The 22,337-nt window shown below is 45.3% G+C and overlaps 1 protein-coding gene across 2 annotated transcripts in view; it reads left to right on the top strand.

The window, feature by feature from the left end:
* The window catches only part of LOC137369829 (1-phosphatidylinositol 4,5-bisphosphate phosphodiesterase gamma-1-like), a 205,868-nt gene that overhangs the window by 89,467 nt on the left and 94,064 nt on the right, over positions 1–22,337 (top strand). For both annotated transcript variants that reach the window (XM_068031407.1, XM_068031406.1), the window contains exon 3: positions 14,928–15,021. In XM_068031407.1, coding sequence (XP_067887508.1) covers positions 14,928–15,021 — 94 coding nt within the window. The remainder of the gene's footprint in view (positions 1–14,927; positions 15,022–22,337) is intronic.

Genomic DNA, 22,337 nt, shown 5'->3' with positions numbered 1-22,337 from the left:
TTGAATTAATGAAGGATACAACTTCATTTATCACATGGAAATGGGTCTTGCTCATCCTACAGCATGCGATCCGCTTCTCCTGAGGATCCGTATGCACCGGAGGCAAGATCAACAGGCAAGTGCGGTCCAATTAGAGGCCCCCAGTTGTGAGCTGCAGCCCCCATGGGGAGCTCGACATTATGATTGCTGTGCATCTACAGGCTCCACATGACATGCCATCAGATGTGAGAGCACCAGTTTCAGAGGCGATTGCGGATGTAGAGATCGCGGTGACACGTCTCACTGCCCTGCTTGACGATGACCTGCATGGACTTCGGTCGACATCCTATGCCTACGGTCCTCATAGTGGCAGCAGCTCTTAAGCTTGATGCCTATGCAGCATTTCAGGGGCCCACCGAGACCTTTGTGGGGTCACACAGTCAACAGTATACCGCTGCATGAGGGAGGCACCATTGCATTGCATCGGAGGGCCAGTGAGTATGTCCGCTTCCGGACCCTCACAGCCAGGCCAAGTGGGGCATCAGTCTTGGCACCATTGCTGAAGAACCATAGTTCTCAGGGTCCATAGACTGCACCCATGTGACCATCAGGCATCCCGCCAGGCTACCACCTGCAGACATTGCAATTAAAGGAATCCTCTCAATCTAAGTGCAGCTGGTATTTCATCACCAGAGATGCTTCATGTAAATCTGTGACCGCTTCTCAGGCAGCTGCCATGACACCTGGATCTTGCGCCAGTCCCAGCTGTCACTGCTGTTCACTGAACTGGCTCAGATGGAGGGATGTCCTCTTGGAGACAAGGACTATCCCTTGCAGACATGGCTCCCGACACCAGTGAGAGACCCCATCACTGCTGCAGAGGAGAGACAAAACACCAGCCACTGAGCTGAAAGATCTGCCATTGAGTAGGCGATCTGCATGTTCTAAATGCGCTCCCGATGCCTGGATAGATAGGGTGGTATCCTGTACAATGGGCCAAAAAGAGCATGACCTTTCTTTCCTCCTCATGGTGGTCTGCACAAATACACACTCAATAGGGGGTACCTGGAATTACGAGGAGAGACGTCAACTGCATTCATCCTCGGTCTATGAGGACAATGAGGACCTATAACAGGAAGGTGCATGGGAGGGCAGATGCAACCCAGGCTCTGCACGCAGGGTTAGCAGGGATCTATGGCAGTACCTGAGCAGACAAAGGCTCTCTGCTCCATATGAGCCGACATGAGCTCTGGAAGCCACACATCGGCCTCGCTCACCTGCTGTGGAAAAGTCCACATCTGCTGCATGTCAGTGTAAACCATTAGAGCCAGCAGCTGACTGAGCCAGTTTCCATGTCACTGCATCCGTTGAGAGGCTCATGAGATATGGTGGCATGGCAATGAGTCGATTGCATACATTCACATTTCTGGAGGGCCAACGGAGCAAGGGATGCGACATTGGCAGTACATGCTAGCACAGGTCATGCACACAGGAAAACAGGACACGTGTTGGTGAATAAGATTTAGTGCAATGATTATTTACATTGCTGTGACACCCGTGCATTCCCATTGGTGTTAGTGTATTCTTTGTAAACGCTTGCGAGTGTCCCTTCGCGGTGCAACCTCTGCGCTAGCAGCCTGACTGGAGAAAGGCTGCTGATCTGATTGCCCTTTGGCTGTGGATGACTTTGGTGCTCCTACCCTTGCGCACAAGGCATAGAGGGCCCTGGTAGGTTGGGGCAGTGCTCGTTCACTCCTTCTGGCATTGGACCCTTTGACGCCGGATAGCCCCACGGCTACTCACCTTCTCTGCCATCTCCAGCCAGACTTGTTCAGGCGGGAGGACCTCTTCCTACCGTTGCTGGTGAAAGGGACCTCCCGCCTTGCCTGCACAGCCTAGAGGAGAGTGAGCAGGAAGGCTTCGTTGCACTGTGGGGCCACCTTGGAGCACCCCTCTGCCATCCTCGGCTTTTGGTGTGCTCCTTTAAATGGAAAGGTGATTCCACCGTGTAACAGCTCTAACTTCTGGCTGCAAGGTTTGTCCTGTACATGTTTGAAAACCAATGCAGGACTAGTGAGGAAATCTGTGCCTTTGTCATGATTTTTCAACTATTACACATTGACCCTTATTCACGAACACTTTGCTTCTGCAGCAGCTGATCATAGTTATTGGTGTGATATTTCTAGTTGGCAATGCAGCTAGAATATGAACATATTTTCCTTTTTTTTAACAAAGATCGTTTAATTGCAGTTACATGTATTTTCACATAATAGTTGGCAGAGAAATGAATACAGATTCCAAATGCATTAGTCTCTGGCTTTTCACAGTCAGATGATTAGAAGCCCATAGAATGTAAATATTCTTCAATTATGGTTTTATTTCAGTTGTGTATTTCCGTTTTATGGTACATTTTAAGTCTCATTTCCTGGAATGTGCAAAATTAAAATTATTCACCCGGGTGGGGCAGGCCTACAAGAAGCAATGTAACACTTGAGTGGAAGAAGAGTATCGCAACTTCACAGGACACTGGGAGACAACAGGGTAAGTATGTGGCAGCAAAGCGGAAAGTGCTGGGGAAACTCAGCAGGTCAGGCAGCATCTGTGGAGAGAGAAGCAAGAGATCACTTTCAGGTCTGTGAACTTGGACAAGTTAACTCTGCTTCTCTCTCCACAGATGCTGCCTGACCTGCTGGATTTCTGCAGCACATTCTGCTTTGCTGCCAGATTGACAGCAGCCTCACTCTTCAGCAGTCAGGTAAGTATTCTTTGACAGCTGTCAAGAATCAAGTGCTGAGGTGCTTAAAATAGGGCCCCAGCACCTGCTACACAACTGTCAAAGGGTTCTTCACAGCGCCGGATGTCCCGCCTGTCCCCACGTAATATGGGGGTTGGAGGGGGGGGGGGGGGGGCGGCTCGGTGCAGTGATGTTAATGAGCCCCCGTGCGAAATATCTCGTGGACTCTGCGGCGGCCGCTGAATGCAGGCACCCCACCAAGTTTAAAGGGCACCACCGTGAAGCGCAGCGTCTGAATAAAATTCAGCCTGACTTCTCTGAAAGCGCAGCATTCCTTCACTGCACTGGAGTGTCAGCTGAGATTATTTTGCTCAAGTCCTGGAGTGGAGTTAAATCCTTCTTACACAGAGGGGAGAGTGCCACCAACTGAGCTACTGCTGACGCCTTGGGCTGGATTTTCAGGCCCTGGCGACGTTGGGAGCAGAGACGGAGGAGGGCCAAAAATTACGAGGCCAGCCGCTGTGCCTGCTTTCTGACCCCATCCCTGATGTCTGTTATTTTGGTTGATGTGGATTCAGGGACCATGAAGGCCACCCTGTCCCCAAGGGGCTGGCAGGCAATTAGGCTCATTAGGAGCCTTGTTGAGTGGGGTTTAAGGAGGCCGACTGGGATTTTCCATTCAACCTCCAGATTTCCGACACAATGGGTAGGTGGCAGAAATCATCTGCCTGCAGGCAGGCACCCAGTGGCAGGCTGAGGTGCCAGGGTTCCTGGCAGTCCTGTGGTCCTCCCTGCCTGCCTGTTTAGGGCTGCCAGCCAAAGGGAACCCTGTGGAGGGGCTCCCACCCCCATCCCCATTGCCCCCCACAGTGGTGGCCTGGCCGCTTTTTGTGTTTTTTAATTTTAAAGTTTTCAACAAGTGGCTGAGAGGGCGCCTTCTTGTTGAAGTGCCCTACCCATTACTTACCTTGTACTGCGGCCAGTACCTCTCGAGCTGGAAGGCCTCTGATTGGCGCTTCAGCTTTGAGATCCTGCTGCCATCTGCAATTAGATTTGGAACCTGACTCTATCCCAATTAAGGGCTCACCCACGTGAAAATCTTGACTTTAATCAAATTCCCACAGGAGGCGGATCTGAAACACAAAAACAATCTTGTCTCCTGTTTCCTGCTTCCATGAGGAAAATTCAGCCCCTTGTTTATGAGGTTAGTGGTGCAGTTGGTTTGACTCGGCACTTGAAGATGAATCCATTGACCTTGACCATTTGTGTGAGGTCATTGAACTTCCTGTGGCAATCAGGTCCTTGGGGGCTACACTCCTGCCATTGGCCACCAGAGGTATCTGCTCCCACTGCCTTTGCAGAATTTGCCTGGAGGACTTTCTTCCCCTCTATGGATAGAAGACATCTCTCCTCCTGTCCACCTCCTCCACCAAGGCATCCAGCACAGTTTCAGAGCACCTTGGAACACGCCCTATGCCCTGTTGCACTATAATTCAGTGTTCTTCATGCTCACACTCTCTTCTACAACCAGTTCCAGCAGCTGCTGTGGCCAGACTGCACCTCCCTATCAAGAGGTGCAGGTTGGCTTTCAGTAGTGCAGGCTGGTGTCAAGTGGTGCTAGTGTCGCACAAACTTGGGCCACCTGCTGAGGTGAGCAGCCACTCAGTAGCATGTTTAGTGCTGGCTGCATGTGGCTATCATGCAAATCAGCAGATAGTACGCAGTTTGCATGTAGACTGCATCGGAAGCAATGGGTAATTACACATTGCGATACTCACACCCGTTTCCGGGCCCAGTACAATTTCGCAGTCAGGGAGTCCTGCATTGTTGAAGCTGGTGTTTTTCAGATTTAATTCACATTAAATTGAGACAAGGTTTTGCCTGTTCTAGTGGTTCAGTTGGAAGTTAAAATTTGCATGGTGCTAGCCAAAGAGAAATAGAAATGTCTTACAGGATCTTGCTCAATGTGTTGTCATGCTAGACTCCCACCTGCCAAGAATAAGGCACATTAATTTTGTCATGAACATTGATTTTAAACTGTTACTGGAATGAAGAAAGGACTTGTTAAACAGATCAGCCATGGCTGGAAAAGCCATTTGCATATTAACAGACGGTGCTTGGAAGGACAAAGGATCATTCCCTGACACATTCAACCCACAATGGACCTTGATCACCAGGTGTGCAAGAGGAGCATTCCAGAGACTGCTAAGGTGATACAATCCAAGAAGTGGTCAGACCAGTTAGTCACATGACTTGGCAACCTGGGTTTTTCTGAATTGTACAAACAGTTTGAACTGAGAGGGTCTGTTTGCTCCTGGACTGAGAAGATCTCTCCTGTCTGCTTCCATCGCTTTCTCCCTAGCCTCTGACTAGATTGAGGACACATGAATCCCAAGAGAGAAACGTCTCCTATAGTGAACAAGGTTTAAGAAGAATACTGGGCCCCAACGGATAACAAGAACTACCTACAATCAAGGACTATACAGTGAGCTTGAAGAACCTTAACAACAACTCTTCAGATATTGCCTCAAGCTTTTCACTTTATTTTTTTCTTCTGCTCTTTTCTGTCTCTATTTGCACGTATCGCATATGCATGCGAGTGTGGGCGCTTCGTGTATCTGTAGGCGTCCATAGGCGTCTAACCAAATTAGAGCTTAAGTTTAATAAATTTCCATCTTTCTTCTTTAAACCTAAGAAAATCTATTTGTGCTGGTTTCTTTGCCTTATAATTGGAAAGCTTGAACAACGATTCACCAAGGGGGAGCTAAAAACAGTGTGTTTCAAAATAAACCCTGTTACGGTAAGACCAAGTGAAGGCTGCAAGGGAACCCTAGACCTTTCTCACATGGTCATAACAGAAATTTGGGGGCTATCATCCAGATAAAGAGCAAGATTTCAATACAGGCTTTCTAGTAACTGTGTGTGCTTGGATACTAACATGTCTTCAACTGAAGCTAATAGCTCCCCAAGCCAGGGTGGAGTAACTTGGGATAAGCTAAAAGCACTGTCTATGGAAGAGTTGGGGAAAATGGCTGAGCAGTGTGGGATCATTGTACGTGGCAAGGCGAGGAAGTCTGAACTCTTAAGGCTAGTGGCCAACCATTTTTCCTTTGAATCTGAAGAAGCAGAAACAGGGTTAGAAGTAGACTCTGAAAGGTTATGGTTAGCAAAGATACAATTGGAACAAAGGAAACTTGAATTTGAAGAAAGGGAGAAAGAAAGAGCCTTCCAGAAGGAATGTGAAGAGAGAGAAAGACGGGAGAAGGAACAGGAGAGAGAAGAGAGAGAGAGAGAAAGAACATCCTGGAAAGAATGCGACGAAAGAAAGCTGAAGCGGCTTGGGTTAACTAGGGGGCGCCAAAGTAACCCCAGTGAAAGCATGGTCTATATGGAGGAGCATAATTCAAGGCTGGATACAGAATTATTAAAATTAGCTCAACTAATTCCAAGAATCATTGAGGAGGATGTAGAAGTATTTTTGTGTCCTTTGCGAAACTGGCAAGGCAGCTAAAATGGCCAGCTGAGACCTGGTCTCTTTTACTACAAAGCAAGCTAATTGGAAAAACCCATGAGGTTTATTCTCTATAGCCAGACGAGAGTTAATCAAATTATGAACTGACAAAAAGTAGTACCCGAAGCCTATCGCCAAAAGTTTAGAACCCTCAAGAAGCAAGATAATCAAACTTAACTAGAGTTTGAAAGAAGCAAGCAGCTGGCTTTTGACCACTGAGGGCTCTTAAAGTACAGCTCAGCTATGAGAATCTCAGAGATGTAATTCTGTTAGAGGAATTTAAACACTCTCTCCCACTCTCCATAAAGACCTATATAGAGGAGCAGCATGTCCAGAGAGCCCAGCAAGCGGCCGTTCTAGCCCATGAGTTTGCTTTAATTTATAAGTCAGTTTTCCACGGAAATAGCTTTCCTAATCACCCACACAAATCCAAAAGGGACAAGGTGTGAGAAGGTGACAGGAGCCCAAGCAGTCCTGGGAGAGAAAGAAAAGCAGGAGACACAGGGGGCCCTCCTCTAGCCAAACAGGAAGGTGTGGGGAGAAGAAATGAGACCTGGAGACCTGTCTGCTTCCATTGTAATAAAGCAGGGCATTTAAGAGCTAACTGCTGGAAACTAAAGGGAAAACCTGTAGGGTTAATCAGGGCACACCTGCTCAGTGAAGAAGAGAACATGATGGAAATCACAGCAGAACAAGCTTTGGCTTTAACTGCAGTAAAAGTGGAACCCAGAAAGCTTACTACTGCAACTGCAGGAAAATTTGATAGGAATCCTGAAGGCTATCAGGGTTTTGTGTCTGAAGAGAAAGTAACTCCATACCCCTCAAGTGGACCAAACAAGCCCATAGTGATTCTCAGGGACACAGGGCCACTAGATCCCTTTTACTGGGAAAAGGCCTGACCTTTCCCCCAGAGAGTGCAGTGAACACCAAAATGGTGGTGAATGGTACTGGAGGGCAGCGTATGCCTGTACCTTTACACTGGGTGCACCTGTAGTGCGACCTAGTTTCGGGACCGGTGACCATAGGGATTGTCTCTAGTTTGCTTGTGGATGGGGTTGACCTGCTCCTAGGTAATGATCTGGTGGGGGTGAAGATGGTAGCCCCCCCAGTAGTGAAAAAAGACCGCAGGAGGACAGAGAGACAGGGCAGTGGCAGGAGACCTTCTTTGGAAAGTTAGGAGACCCAGGGAATAAATTGAATGGGTTTTCCCTAGCTGAGGCTCAATGAGCCGACCCAATATTGCGAGAGTTGGCACAGGCTGCCCAGTCTGAAAGTGAAGCAGAGGGAGTCCCTGATTGCTACTACTTAAAGAATGAGGTACTGATGAGGAAATGGAGTTCTCCTCACAGACCTGAGAACAAGGAGTGGACAGTAGTTCACCAGTTAGTGGTGCCGCAGAGGTACCGGAGAGAAATATTAAGAACGGCCCACGAGGCTACAGTGGCTGTACATGCCGGTATGCAAAAGACCAAAGCCCACATTAGACGGAAGTTTGACTGGCCAAAACTTCATAAAGATGTGATGGAGTACTGAAGGAGTTGCCACATGTGCTAGGTTGAGGGAATACCCCAATCTACAGTGAAACCAGCACCCCTAAGTCCTGTTAGGAGAAACTTCCAGCAGGGTGAACAGTAAGTGACCCCTGCCGAGAACAAAAGGGGGCAGGCAGGCACAATATTTAGAAAGGGGAGGGGAAAAAGCGACCAAGAGAGCAGGTTAAAGGACGTCTGGGAAGAATTCCAGATGAAAACCCCTACTGTCCGGTCAGCCAACCCCGAAAAATGTGAAACGTTAGACCCCACATCCTCCTACGTAAATGCAGACTCCAGAAGCACCCCACCTGAGTTGCTAACAGCATTTCCAGGAACCTGCAGAGACAAAGAAAGACCTCTAGGGGTCAGAGAAACCATCAGCATGATGCCTCACCCAGTCGAAGTGCCACGGGCGAGTGAGGTAGAGTCTGCACAAATACCTGCAGGCAGGAGTGTCCTAGAGGACAAAGGGGAGATTAGCAAAGAATTCTCCCTCACAGTCAGAAAATAGAGAACCACCCATCCCCCTAAGCTCAAAAGCCTTTGCACGACTCAGCAAAGCACTGAAAGAGAGTTCAGGGTAGACCCGCCAACTACTGACTCTCCTGGGAAAAAAATTCCAATTTAGTGCAAATTAAATCTAACCCTACCCCCCACACGCTCCCCCTTTTCCAGCCCTAAACAGGAACAAAGACCCTTGGCAGTCATGGAAATGGGCAAACTGAAGAAAAACCTCCTCAAAGAACTGCATGTTTATTGGGATATCAAAAAAGGGCTGGTTAAAGCAGCATTGGCACCAAGAAAAGACAGGCTGTAATAAATTTTAGGATTTGTGAATGAATGAATGAGAGAGATGCTTGCTTTTTCCCATATCTTATATTTTCTCTCTCAACTCTTTTTAATGAAATGCTCTCTTTAAAAAATTGCATTTCATTGCACTGGGTGTAGAGGTGTCATGCAAGCCACCACCTGCCAAGAATGAGGCACATTAATTTTGTCATATAAACATTGATTTTAAACGGTTGCTGGAGTAAAGAAAGGACTTGTTAAAAAATCACCAGACACTTGACTGAAAGGACATTTGCATACTAACAGACAGTGATTGTGGAGACAAAGGGTTATTCCCTGGTCCACTTAACCCACAATGGATTTTGATCACCAGACATTGAAGGTGTAAGGAAGAGCATTCCAGAGACTGTTAAGGTGATACAATCCACAAAACCCAGGACTGGTTAAACCAGCTGGTCACATGACTAACTGGCTGGTACAGGGTGTTTTGAACTAGCCACAGAGAGTTTGAACTCAGCAAGACTGTTTGCTCCTGCACTGAGAAGACCTCTCCTTTCTGCTTCCATCACTTTCTCACAAGCCTCAAGAGAGAAAAGTCTCCTACATCGAACAAGGTTTAAGAAGAATACTGGGCCCCAATGAAAACCAAGATCTACCTACAATCAAGGACTCTACAACGAGCTCCAAGAACCGTAACCAAAACCATCATCAGATATTGCCTCAAACTTATCCACTTTATTTCTTCTGCTCTTTTCTGTCTCTATCTGCATATGTGCATCGCATATGCATGCTAGTATGGGCGTGTTGCATATCCATAGGCGTTGTCCGAATTAAAGTTTAAGTTTATCAAAGTTCAAACCTTTTTTCTTTAAACCTAAGAAAACCTGTTTGGCTGGTTTCTTTGCCTTACAATTGGAAAGCATTGAACAAGCATTCACTCAGGGGGAGCTAAAAACACAGTGTGTTAAAAATTATACCCTGTTACAGTAGGACCCGGTGAAGGCTGAGAGGGAACCCTAGACCCCTTTCTCACTAGGTCGTAACAATATTCTACACTTGCCTGGATGGGTGCAGCTGCAGCAGCATTCAGTAAGCTCGACCCCATCCTGAAGAAAACAGTCTGATTGCTTGGTCGGCAGCCCGTCCGCCACCTAACCATCCAATCCCTCCACAACCTGCGTACCATGGATTCAGTGTGTAATAACTACAGGATGCCGTGCTGCAACTTGCCAAGGCTTTTTGAACAGCACCTCCAAAACATGAGACCTCCAGCATCTTGAAAAACAGGGCAGCAGGTGCACTGGGACATGACCACTTCCAAGATCCCATGCCATCCCAAGTCACATGCCATCCCAAATTGGGCATACATTGTCTTTCCACTGTGGTTGCTGTGTCAAAATCCGGGAACTCCCTAGCTGACACAACTGTGGGACTATCACATAGTTCTGAAAGAAGGTTCACCACCACCCACTTAAGGGCAACTAGAGATAGGCAGGGAAGCCTGGCCTTGCTTAAACCATCCACATTCCCAGCATGAATAAAAGAATATAAAGATCTGGACCAATTAGCATTTAATGCAGCCAAATACTAGTCAATTAAACTAGGGAAGGAAATAAATTGCAAGAATAAGAACATAAGAAATAGGAGCAGGAGTAGGCCATATGGCCCCTTGAGCCAGCTCTGTCATTCAATAAAATCATGGAGATCTTTGACCTTAACTCCATTTCCCCATGTCACTTGCTTCCCTTGAAGTTCAAAAATCTATCGATCTCAGCCTTGAATATATTCAACAACTGTGCAACTATCACCCTCTGGGGTAGAGGATTTATAATCCCTTAAGTGAAGAAATTTCTCTTCATCTCAGTCCTAAATGGTTGACCCCTTATACTGAGACTGTGGGGGGATTTTTCCCAGGCAAGGGGAGGTGGGTTTGCATGCAGGGGGTGGGGGGGGAGTTATATCCCTAGAAATTGGTGTCAGATAGGGATCTCAACATCATCCTGCCTTCTTCTGGGTTTCTGCGGGGTGGGATTGAAGGCAAGAAGAACCCCCTTGGATCTATCAGGTAAGTAATTAAGGTCATTAAAAGCCAATTAAGAACTTTTTTATCCTCATTTCTGGATTTCCCAGCCAGCGAGCCTGTAAGCTGACCCATCAGCATCTCGCCAGGTTCACCGAGGCGAGTGCACAATGGAAAGAGCTGTTTCAGTGAAACTGACAAACTGGGAAGGCTTTGATCAGTAACACTGAAGCGTTCCAGCCAAGACCATTGAGAGACTGCTGTTCAAAGCACTTCTTCTCTCAGAGAGTGCTATCACTGTTTGACAGGTGATTGCCAACTTATTGGAAGGCATTACACCTTTCTAGCTCTTCACTCATCTTCAGCTGCACTTCCCCACTGCCAGCCTTCATCAGGGCATGGGAGTAGCTTATGCAGCTGCATCTTGCACCTCTGATGAGGGGAAAGAGCAGAAGCAACACCACCGCCAACAACACCAGCAGCAGCAGGAGCAACACCAGCAGCAGCACAAGCTGCCTTCTCCTCAGCTGCATGCCCCTCCACAGGGCAGAGAAGGGCACTGAGATCCAGATGGAAGGAGGCGAGATCCCCAAAACAAAGTCTACAGGCAAAGGATCAGTTCTTTCAACATCTGAGCACCAGTTCTCTTCGTCCCATCCTTGGGAGAGCTCACCTCACTGCAGCCCCACAGATCCCATAGCAGGACCTCCAGGTAGGAATGAGAGACCCGGACAGCAGCCTCTCTATTCCTGTGGTTAATGCCGCCTCAAAAATCCAAGTCCTGTCAGCCATTGTAACCAATGCTATCTCTTTAATTAGAAATCCTTCCTTTGACAGAATGGACATGTCATCCCACCCACCCTCCCTGATTGGGCAGGGAACCCAACGGCGGGATTATAATGCCGTGGTTCTGGGAAAGAGCCTCGACAAAGCCCATTACTTCACCATTCAGATTCCCAATTCCTATATGGTCCCATTGTTCCAGTAGTGACTAAGTGCAGAAAATTCCATTCTAGTTCCCGTAGTTCTAGAGTCTCCAGGCAAAAGAACTAGCCCCTTGGCATCTACCATGTCAAGCCCTCTCAGAATCTTACATGTTTCAATGCAATTACCTCTCATTCTTATAAGCTCCATAAAAGACAGGCCCATTTTAATCAATATCTCCTCATAGGATAACCCTCTCATCCCAGCAATCAATCTACTGAACCCTCTAAAGCAGGTATATCCTTCCTTAGGTATTGAGACAGAACAGGTGTGGTCTCCCCAAAGCCCTGTATAATTGCAGCATGATTTCCACACTCTCGTGTTCCAACCCTCTTGCAATAAATGTCTTTCTAATTGCTTGCTGTACTTGCATGTTAAGCTTCTGTGTTTCATGTACGTGGACACCCAAGCCCCTCTGAATGTTAACATTTAATAGTTTCTCAGTATTTTAAAAAATATTCTGTTTTTCTAGTATTCCTACCAAAGTGAATAACTTCACATTGCTCCATGTTATACTGCATCTGCCACCTTTGCAAACTCTTTGGGTTGGATTTTCCTAGGGTTTGGAGCTGGGGGAGGGGGGCTAGGAAAATGGGGTAGGAGGGTGTTGGGCAGCTCCCCGATGCATTACCACATCTGGGGACTTTCCCAAGCTGGGAACTGGATTGGCTGCCCGCTCATATTGCTTTGCATTATATTTCATCTGCCATGTGTCTGCCCATTTTACAAGTATGTATGCTCTCCTGATGTCTGTTACTATCCTCATTGTTTACTACATTTCTGAGTTTCGTATCAGCTGCAAACTTTGAAATAATGCCCTGTTTATCCAAGGCCATGTCATTAATATTTACCAAAAAGAGTAGTCAGGTCCCAATATCAACTCCTGAGGAACACCACTGTATACCTCCCTCCAGTCTGAAAATACTTGTTTACTACTACTCTCTGCTTTCTGTCCTTTAAGCAATGTTGTATCCATGCTGCCACTGTCTCTTTAATCTCATATTCTTTACTTTTGCTACCAAGTCTACCATGTGGTAGTTTATCAAACACCTTTTGAAAGTTCAAAGACACAATATGCATGATGTCAATAAGTGTTTCACTGTCAGGACTCTACAAATTTATTATTAGTAAATTGATATGAAGAGTGACTGTGCTGGTAAATGCCATACTCTTCAACTTTTAAAAAATATTTCAGCCATCTTAACACTGAACATTCTTAGGACAGCTATACCCTGTTCTGAACAAGGGTCTGCCCTCAGCATGTTAACAGACCTGTGATGAAAGCAGAGCCCCATCTTGCTTTACACTGTAAGAACCTGCACCAATCATTATCCCTGTGGTCACTGACCTTCATTAGTTCCCAGTCCACCAACATTTTGATATTAAAAATTCTCATTGCCACGATTGAATCCTTCCAAGGCATCATTCCCTCCATTTCTACCCCTATAACCATCTGGGAACTCTGCGTTCGTCCAACACTGGTCTCTTGTGCACTTCCTATTTCCTTCGCCCACCCTTGGTGGCATGCCTTCAGCTCACTAAGCTCTGAGTTCTGGACTTTCCTCTGTAGACTTTTTCACATCTTTACCGCTCCCTCCCCCTTTAAGAATTCCTTAAAACCAATCACTTTCACCAAGCCTTTCTCATGTCACCTTTCCTCAATGTCTCTTTTTTTGGCTTTGTGTCAATTATTTGATTAAGCTCCTGTGAAGTACCTTGAGACATTTTAGTACGTTAAAAGTGTTATATAAATGTAAGTTGCATTATATCTCTTTTATATTAAATTTTTCCAATCAATTTATAACAAAACTGTGTTAACCACCTTCTTAAAATTGTGTTGTCTTTGTGTGGGAGAAGTGAGAAAACATACAAATCTGTATAGATATTGCTATGTGGTTCAGGTCAAAACCAGCCAGTTGATTCTTCACAGTGTCTTTGCCTACAAGAATTCAAATTAACTTTTTAAAAATCTGGAAATAAAAATCTAGGGCTGGATTTTCAAAACAGGGGCGGGAACCCGATGCCCGGATGATTTCCGCTCTGTTGTCTCTGCCCTAATTGGGTAGGAGGTGAGCTCGACGCCCAATCAGTGGTGCCGAGTGTCTTAATGAGGCTGGAGCTACCCGCCTGGTGCCAGAAGCAAAGGTATGGCCTACTGCTACTTTGCTGAGGAGACCAGGCAGTTCCTCAAAGGGACATCAGAATGAACAGGTAAGGCAGCAGTTCCTTAATAAAAAATGTCCTATTCTGGGCCTGGCACAAAATCCCTGTGGGCCAAAAACATTTCTTCTTCAAACAACAGTTAACATCTTGTCTGCTGTGAGCCTGACAGTTGTGCACTATCATGCACCAGACTGTGTCGGGCTCATCGGATTTCTCTTTGAAAATTCTAATTGGGACGTCCCCCCACCCCAATAACAAGCTCCTAAAGGAGCTTAATGGCCCCTTAGTTGGAGGTGAGTGTCTTCACCTTCCCTCCCACCACTAGAAATTGCAGACTGTCCCGGAGACGTCGGGTTGTGGAGATGACCTCTCGGACCATGATTTTTAAATCGCATCCTGACTCATGGCCCATTCAAAATCCAGCCCTAGGTGTCAGTAAAAGTATCCATTAACTTGTTGGATTATTGTAAATAGCTACTGGTTCATAAATGTCCCTCAGGGAAGGAATCCTGCTGTTCTTACTCAGTTTGAGTAATCAACCTTGTTATGAACATAGGAAAATAGAAGCAGGAGTAGGCCATTTAGCCTGCTGTACCATTCAATTAGATCATTGCTAATCATCCACCTCAACGTCTCTTTCCCGTGCTTTCCCCACATCCCTTGATGTCATTAGTATGCAGATATCTATCGATTTCTGTCTTGAACATGCTCAATGATTGAGCTTCCACAGTCCTCTGGGGTAGGGAATTATTTATTACCCCCCTGAAATGTTTTGGCAAGCCACTCAGTTGCATCAAACAACTACTTGGACAACTAAAGATGGATATTAAATCCTGGCTTTGCCAGCAACACCCATTTTACAAATATATAAAAAAAACTGTTATCCTTTATGTAATACACTAAGTTCACAATTTTAGATACAAGTTGACTACCATAGGAAATGGACAAATACCCTACTGGTGCAGTAAGAATTGCTCTCAGGCAGAGGCTGGAACACATAATTACAGTGGTGTAGAGGCAGCTTCCCTCTGCATCTAACTTATCTTATGTGTGACTGAGAATGATAGCTGCTGACATTTGGTGCCTGGAATGGAATGCGCTCCATTCACCTGCCCTCAATTTTCATTTTTAATGAACACAAGTCACAACAATAATTTTAAATAAAAGAAATCTTTTCAAAGCACATTATAACAATATGATTTTCTTTTTCTACAGCATTCAATGAGGATGATGTCGGTGTATGGATAACTGGTTTGAACTGGCTGGTGCAGGACACTCAGAAATCTCCCACACCTCTCCAGGTAGAAAGGTAATACATGATCTTCGTGCTTGTACCTATTGTAGATTAGGTTCCAATGGGAGCCATGTTGGAATGTTCCAGATGTTGCGTTTTCATCGGTATGCTGGATATTTTATATATCTGATTTATCTCAGAACAATACAGATATAACACTTGTATTAAGACACCAACTGGTTTATTTACAGTACTTTAAACTATCTCAGCACTTACAAGATTTCAGTACAATGTCTTTCTCAGAACAGTTTCTGTTTCTCCAGAACATTCCAGTCCATCTCTTTTAGTTTCAGTTTCAAAACTAGGCTTAAACAATCAAAGTAAATACTGATCAGTGTACAGACTAATATAATCAAACCCAGAGCAATCAAACACTACATTTTTCCCCCTTTTGACTAAAGATATCATTTTTAATTAAAGTATTCGATACATCAAACATATATATATATACACCAAGTTATTTATTAGTGTTCAATTTATCAGTTTTCTCCAGAAATCGTGTTTGAGATCGGAAAGTCCCTGAGGTCTGCGATTAGATTTACGAATTTGAGGCTATGGATCTGTGTAATCAGCTTGATGAAGCGGATTATTAACATTACTCATAGGAAAAGGAAATGTATCCTCATAACCACTATCCTCAAAATATCTTGGTCTGCTCCCGATCAGATGTCTCGCATTTCACTTGATGTTGTCATCCAACAGATAAGCATTAGTACCAAGCAACCCGTTTAATCTGCTTTGGACCTGATACTAATGAAGAAAGTTTGTGGTTGCGATTTGGCCATTTGATTCAAACCCAATCTCCAACTTTAAATTGTGGTTCCCTTGCACCTGTACATTTGTCAAAGTATGCTTTTGCTTTACCATGTCACCTTGAGATTTCATCTGCTTTCACTCTGACATTCTCCTTAGCTGGTAGTGATGGCTTAAGAATGGTCAATGCATGCAAATGTTACGACCTATCAGAAGTTTGGCTGGTGTCTTTCTGGTCAGAGAGTGTTGGGTGGATCGATATGTGCGGAGTAGGCTTTACTCCAGCTACTGTCACTTTGTAACCTAGAAGGTCAATCTCAGGTGCCGCATTTGTCCTTGTTGAATGTCAGATACATCTCCCCCCAAGTCTTTGTCTAGTTATTTCATATACATTCATTTTTACATTTACATACTATCCAATCTCCCCCCCAGGTGTCCAACATCACAGATTCAATCTGTCAGGAAGCTTCACAACTTTCCCTGATTGTGTTCTTGTCAGATTCAGAAGATCAGTAGACTTTCTCTGAACTATTGTTTCTTGACTTCAAGAACAAAGAACAGTACAGCACAGGAACAGGCCATTCAGCCCTCCAAGCCTGCGCCGATCTTGATGCCTGCCTAAACTAAAACCTTCTGCACTTCCGGGGACCGTATCCCTCGATTCCCATCCGATTCATGTATTTGTCAAGATGCCTCTTAAACGTCGCTATCATACCTGCTTCCACCACCTCCCCCGGCAGCAAGTTCCAGGCACTCACCACCCTCTGTGTAAAGAACTTGCTTCGCACATCCCCTCTAAACTTTGTCCTTCGCACCTTAAACCTATGTCCCCTAGTAACTGACTCTTCCACCCTGGGAAAAAGCTTCTGACTATCCACTCTGTCCATGCCACTCATAACTTTGTAAACCTCTATCATGTCGCCCCTCCACCTCCGTCATTCCAGTGAAAACAATCCAAGTTTATCCAACCTCTCCTCATAGCTAATACCCTCCAGACCAAGCAACATCCTGGTAAACCTCTTCAGTACCCTCTCCAAAGCCTCCACGTCCTTCTGGTAGTGTGTCGACCAGAATTGCACACAATATTCTAAGTGTGGCCTAACTAAGGTTCTGTACAGCTGCAGCATGACTTGCCAATTTTTATACTCTATGCCCCGACCGATGAAGGCAAGCATTCCGTATGCCTTCTTGACTACCTTATCCACCTGCGTTGCCATTTTCAGTGACCTGTGGACCTGTAAGCCCAGATCTCTCTGCCTGTCAATACTCCTAAGGGTTTTGCCATTTACTGAATACTTCCCACCTGTATTAGCTCTTCCAAAATGCATTACCTCACATTTGTCCTGATTAAACTCCATCTGCCATTTCTCCGCCCAAGTCTCCAACCGATCTATATCCTGCTGTATCCTCTGACAATCCTCATTACTATTCGCAACTCCACCAACCTTTGTGTCGTCCGCAAACTTACTAATCAGACCAACTACATTTTCCTCCAAATCATTTATATATACTACAAAGAGCAAAGGTCCCAGCACTGATCCCTGCGGAACACCACTAGTCACATCCCTCCATTCAGAAATGCTACCCTTCCACTGCTACCCTCTGTCTTCTATGACCGAGTCAGTGCTGTATCCATCTTGCCAACTCACTTCTGATCCCGTGTGACTTCACCTTTTGTACCAGTCTGCTATGCGGGACCTTGTCAAAGACTTTACTGAAGTCCATATAGACAACATCCACTGCCCTTCCTTCATCAATCATCCTCGTCACTTCCTCAAAAAACTCAATCAAGTTAGTGAGACATGACCTCCCCTTCACAAAACCATGCTGCCTCTCGCTAATCAGTTCATTTGTTTCCAAATGGGAGTAAATCCTGTCCTGAAGAATCCTCTCTAATAATTTCCCTACCACTGACGTAAGGCTCACCGGCCTATAATTTCCTGGATTATCCTTGCTACCCTTCTTCGATGGCCTTCATTGAGATTTGTAGTATCTGGTGCTTTCTGAATTTCAGGATCAACATCTGGTTCATCCAAATGTATGACTGATTGACATCTCTGATGAATAGAGATAGTTTCTTCTTATAGTATCTTCTGAAGTATATACTAAATAAGATCTCTGTTGATTTTCATCTCTCTGGACGATTACTTCCTCACTGCCTTAGTCTCGTACCCATACCCTTTTTCCTTCCATCAACTTGGGTAGGTTTCTGGTATACTATCTCCTGTTATAGTTAGAAGCTGGTGGTTTTCGATTAGACTTTTCTATCTCTTGAACTCTACGATAATCCTGGACTTCTAGCCCTGGAAGTAATTTTTTGGGTAGGATGGGAAGTTGTGTTTTAAGCTTCCTCTCTGATGGTGCTAAAGTGCAAATCCACATAGCAATGGAGTAGATCTATAGTTTAGGAGTGCTGTTTGAAAATCTTCATTCTTCTTTAACATTGCTTTGATAGTTCTGCTTGCATTTCAGCTTCACCATTGGATTGAGGATAGTAGGGAAACTTATAAGATGTATAAATCCACAGTTTTCCGCAAAGTGCGTAAGTAGTCATTTGCAAATTGAGGACTGTTATCTGAAACAATCTCGTCAGGAGTGCCATGTGTTGCAAAGATCTCCTGTAAAGTTCGAATGACAGTCTCAGTTGTTGTTGTGTACAAGCGTTTGACTTCCATCAGCAAAATGATGGAAAGTGTCATCAACAGTGCCATCAAGCGGCACTTGCTTAGCAATAACCTGCTCAGTGACACTCAGTTTGGGTTACTCCAGGGCCACTCAGCTCCTGACCTCATTACAGCCTTGGTTTAAACATGGACAAAAGAGCTGAACTCAAGAGGTGAGGTGAGACTGACTGCCCTTGACATCAAGGCAGCAGTTGACCAAGTATGACATCAAGGAGCCCAAGCAAAACTGAGGTCAATGGGAATCGGGGGGTGGGGGGGTGGGTGGGGGGAACCCTCCACTGGCTGGAGTCATACCTAGCGCAAAGGAAGATGGTTGTGGTTGTTGGAGGTCACTCAGATGAGCTCCAGGACATCACTGCAGGAGTTCTTCAGGGTAGTGTCATAGCCCCAACCATTTTCAGCTGCTTCATCAATGACCTTCCTTTAATCATAAGGTCAGAAGTGGGGATGTTTACGGATGATTGCACAATGTTCAGCACCATTCGTAACTCCTCAGATACTGAAGCAGTCCATGTAGAAATGCAGCAAGACCTGGACAATATCCAGGCTTGGGCTGATAAGTGGCAAGTAACATTCGCGCCACACAAGTGCCAGGCAATGACCATCTCCAACAAGAGAGAATCTAACCATCTCCCTTTGACATTCAATGGCATTACTATCACTGAATCCCCCACTATCAACATCCTAGGGGCTACCATTGACCAGAAACTGAACTGGAGTAGCCATATAAATATCGTGGCAACAAGAGCAGGTCAGAGGTTAGGAATCCTGCGGCGAGTAATTTAGCTCCTGACTCCCCAAAGCCTGTCCACCATCTACAAGGCACAAGTGAGGAGTGTGATGGAATACTCTCCACTTGCCTGGATGGGTACAGCTCTAACAACACTCAAGAAGTTCGACACCATCCAGGACAAAGCAGCCCGCTTGATTGGCACCCCATCTACAAACATTCACTCCCTCCACCAACGACTAACAGTGGCAGCAGTGTGTACCATGTACAAGATGCACTGCAGCAATGCACCAAGGCTCCTTAGACAGCACCTTCCAAACCCATGACCTCTACCAACTAGAAGGACAAGGGCAGCAAATACATGGGAACACCACCACCTGCAAGTTCCCCTCCAAGTCACACACCATCCTGACTTGGAACTATATCGCCGCTCTTTCACTGTCGCTGGGTCAAAATCCTGGAACTCCCTTCCTAACAGCACTGTGGGTACCTACCTCACATGGACTGCAGCGGTTCAACAGGGCAGCTCACCGCCACCTTCTCAAGGGCAATTAGGGATGGGCAATAAATGTTGGCCTGGCCAGCGATGCCCACATCCCATGAATGAATTTAAAAAAAATCCACCTTGAAAAATAATCAATAACAATCAGGTCGGATTTTCCATTAAACATGAATAGATCCATCCCCAGATGTTCCCATGGTCTGGTTGGAAAATGGGTTGTGATAAGGGGTTCCCTCTGGTCTGGTCTGTGCATGGCCATACCTGGCAATTAGAAATCATTTCTTATATATCTCTTGATATTCCTGGCCACCAAATGGATGATTGAGCTCTGTATTTCATGATACCCTTGTGGGCCTGGTCTATTAATTCTAATATGGCTGCCCAGAGTAAGGCCGGAATCACCAGCCTCTCAGCATATACCAGCAAATCATTCAAAATAGTAAAGTGCTTTCTGTACTCAAAGAAGATTTTCATCACCATACCACTGGGATACTGCTGTGCTCAACCTTGTGTGCAATACCGGAAAATACAGATGCATTCCTCAACTTGCATCTGAGCATGACGAATTTCTTGGAGCTTTTTTGAGCTTGGCGGCTATTGTGATGCAGTGAACTGAGAACATGACTCAATCTCATTAATGAAGTTAACATCCTGTTGTGTAGGATGGTCAATAGTAACTCTGACAAAGCATCTGCTGACGTTTGCAGCTTGCCCTGTATGCATACCATTCCATACGTGAATCCCATTAGCCTTAACCGGAATCTATGGATTCTCGGAAGCATTCTAGTGAGTTCTTTTCATCAAATAAGGAAACTAGGGTTTGAGGTCTGTCTCTATGTCAACCTTTAAGCCAATGATATAATCTGAAAACTTTTCACAAGCCCACGTGACTGTGAGAGCTTCTTTCTCTATGACAGCATACCTCATCTCAGTTTCAGACAATGCTCAAAATGCACAATGAATCAGTCTATGACATCCATCTGGCTGTTCTTGAAAAAGGACTGCCCCTAACCCTGTAGATGAGGCATCTCTTGCAATTGTTGTCAGTAGTAAAGGGTTATAATGCGCTAAGATATCTGGTGAAATCAGCATTTCCTTGATCGTTTGAAATACTTGCTCCTGATGTGCATCCCAACAACATGCTTGAGCTTTCTTTAATAGTTGTCTTAAGGGTTCAGTAACTTGCTTCAATAGTGGGTGCGGTATCACCCTCCGCATGAAAAGGTATGAAAAGACATACAGGTTTAGCAATGTTCTGCAAAGTAATGCCATATTCGGTCTTATGTCTTCCTAGACCAGTAAATTATTTTGGAAAGACTTTTTGGAAGTGACTCCTGGATTCTTGCTGCTTAATTTCTTCTATTTTCGCCAGGTCAAAATCCTGGAACTCCCTTCCAAACAGCACTGTAGGTGTACCTAGCCAACATGGACTACAGTGGCACAGTGGTGCAGTGGTTAGCACCGCAGCCTCACAGCTCCAGTGACCCGGGTTCAATTCTGGGTACTGCCTATGTGGAGTTTGCAAGTTCTCCCTGTGTCTGCGTGGGTTTCTTCCGGGTGCTCCGGTTTCCTCCCACAGCCAAAAGACTTGCAGGTTGATAGGTAAATGGGCCAATATCAATTGCCCCTAGTATAGGTAGGTGATGGGGGAATATAGGGACAGGTGAGGATGTGGTAGGAATATGGGATTAGTGTAGGATTAGTATAAATGGGTGGTTAATGGTCGGCACAGACTCGGTGGGCCGAAGGGCCTGTTTCAGTGCTGTGTCTCTAAATCAAAAAAGGCAGCTCACTGCCACCTTCTCAAGGGCAATAAGGGATTGTCAATAATTGTTGGCCTAGCCAGCAATACCCACATTCCAGGAACGAATTAAAAAAAAACTTTCCTGATAATATTAAAGTCTATACAAGCTCTTCTATTTAAAAGAGAAACTACTTGATTCTATGGAACATAGAATGTTTCCAATATCTGTTTTCCCTTGTACTGGAGTGTTGCCTGTAGCTTTCCCTTGACTTTCAGTTTAATCCCTCCTGGACCCTGTAACTGAGTGTCTGTTGGTTGCAGGCAATGTATTGATAACCAAGGTTCGTTGTTTGATAAAACTGTTATGCTTTCTCCAGTGTCTAGTTTAAAGTTGGTGATATGTCCTTTGACATATATATCTGCAGTCCAGAATGCATGATTAGGGTCATTGATCTTACCAAGGAAGTTTTCTGATTTCTCTTCTGAGGGAGATTGTTCAACTTCATTAGTAGCTCTCTGCGTGAAGGCTTTTTCTTTACAACCTTTGAAAGTAGAGGTTTTACTTTGGCACATCTTCCCAAAATGGCCAACTTTCTTGCAGTGAAAGCATTCTGCTTTGTTTGCGGGACATTGTTTGTGACTGTGGGTCTTCTTGGCGCCACAGCGCTGGCAGGGTTTCATGGCATCTTCCTTCCCAAATGTACCTTCTTTTCTGGTGCTTCTTTTACTGTCCTGTGCCTAAAGAACTATATGGTCATTGGATGTTTCCTGAACCAAGTTTGTTCTTCACCTCTCAGGATTGCACTGTTCTGCTTATGGACCTCAGCTGGTCTCACCAGCTGTATTGTTTTTCCTTGGGCGAGGTCTTCCTTAGACTGAAATAAATCTGATAGAGGTTCATCAGCAATAGCTACTACA

Source organism: Heterodontus francisci, chromosome 5 (genome assembly GCF_036365525.1).
Source record: "Heterodontus francisci isolate sHetFra1 chromosome 5, sHetFra1.hap1, whole genome shotgun sequence".
In the NCBI taxonomy this organism is placed as follows: Eukaryota; Metazoa; Chordata; class Chondrichthyes; order Heterodontiformes; family Heterodontidae; genus Heterodontus; species Heterodontus francisci.
Note: the sequence above shows the minus strand (reverse complement) of the source record. Positions and strands in the feature narration are given on the sequence as shown.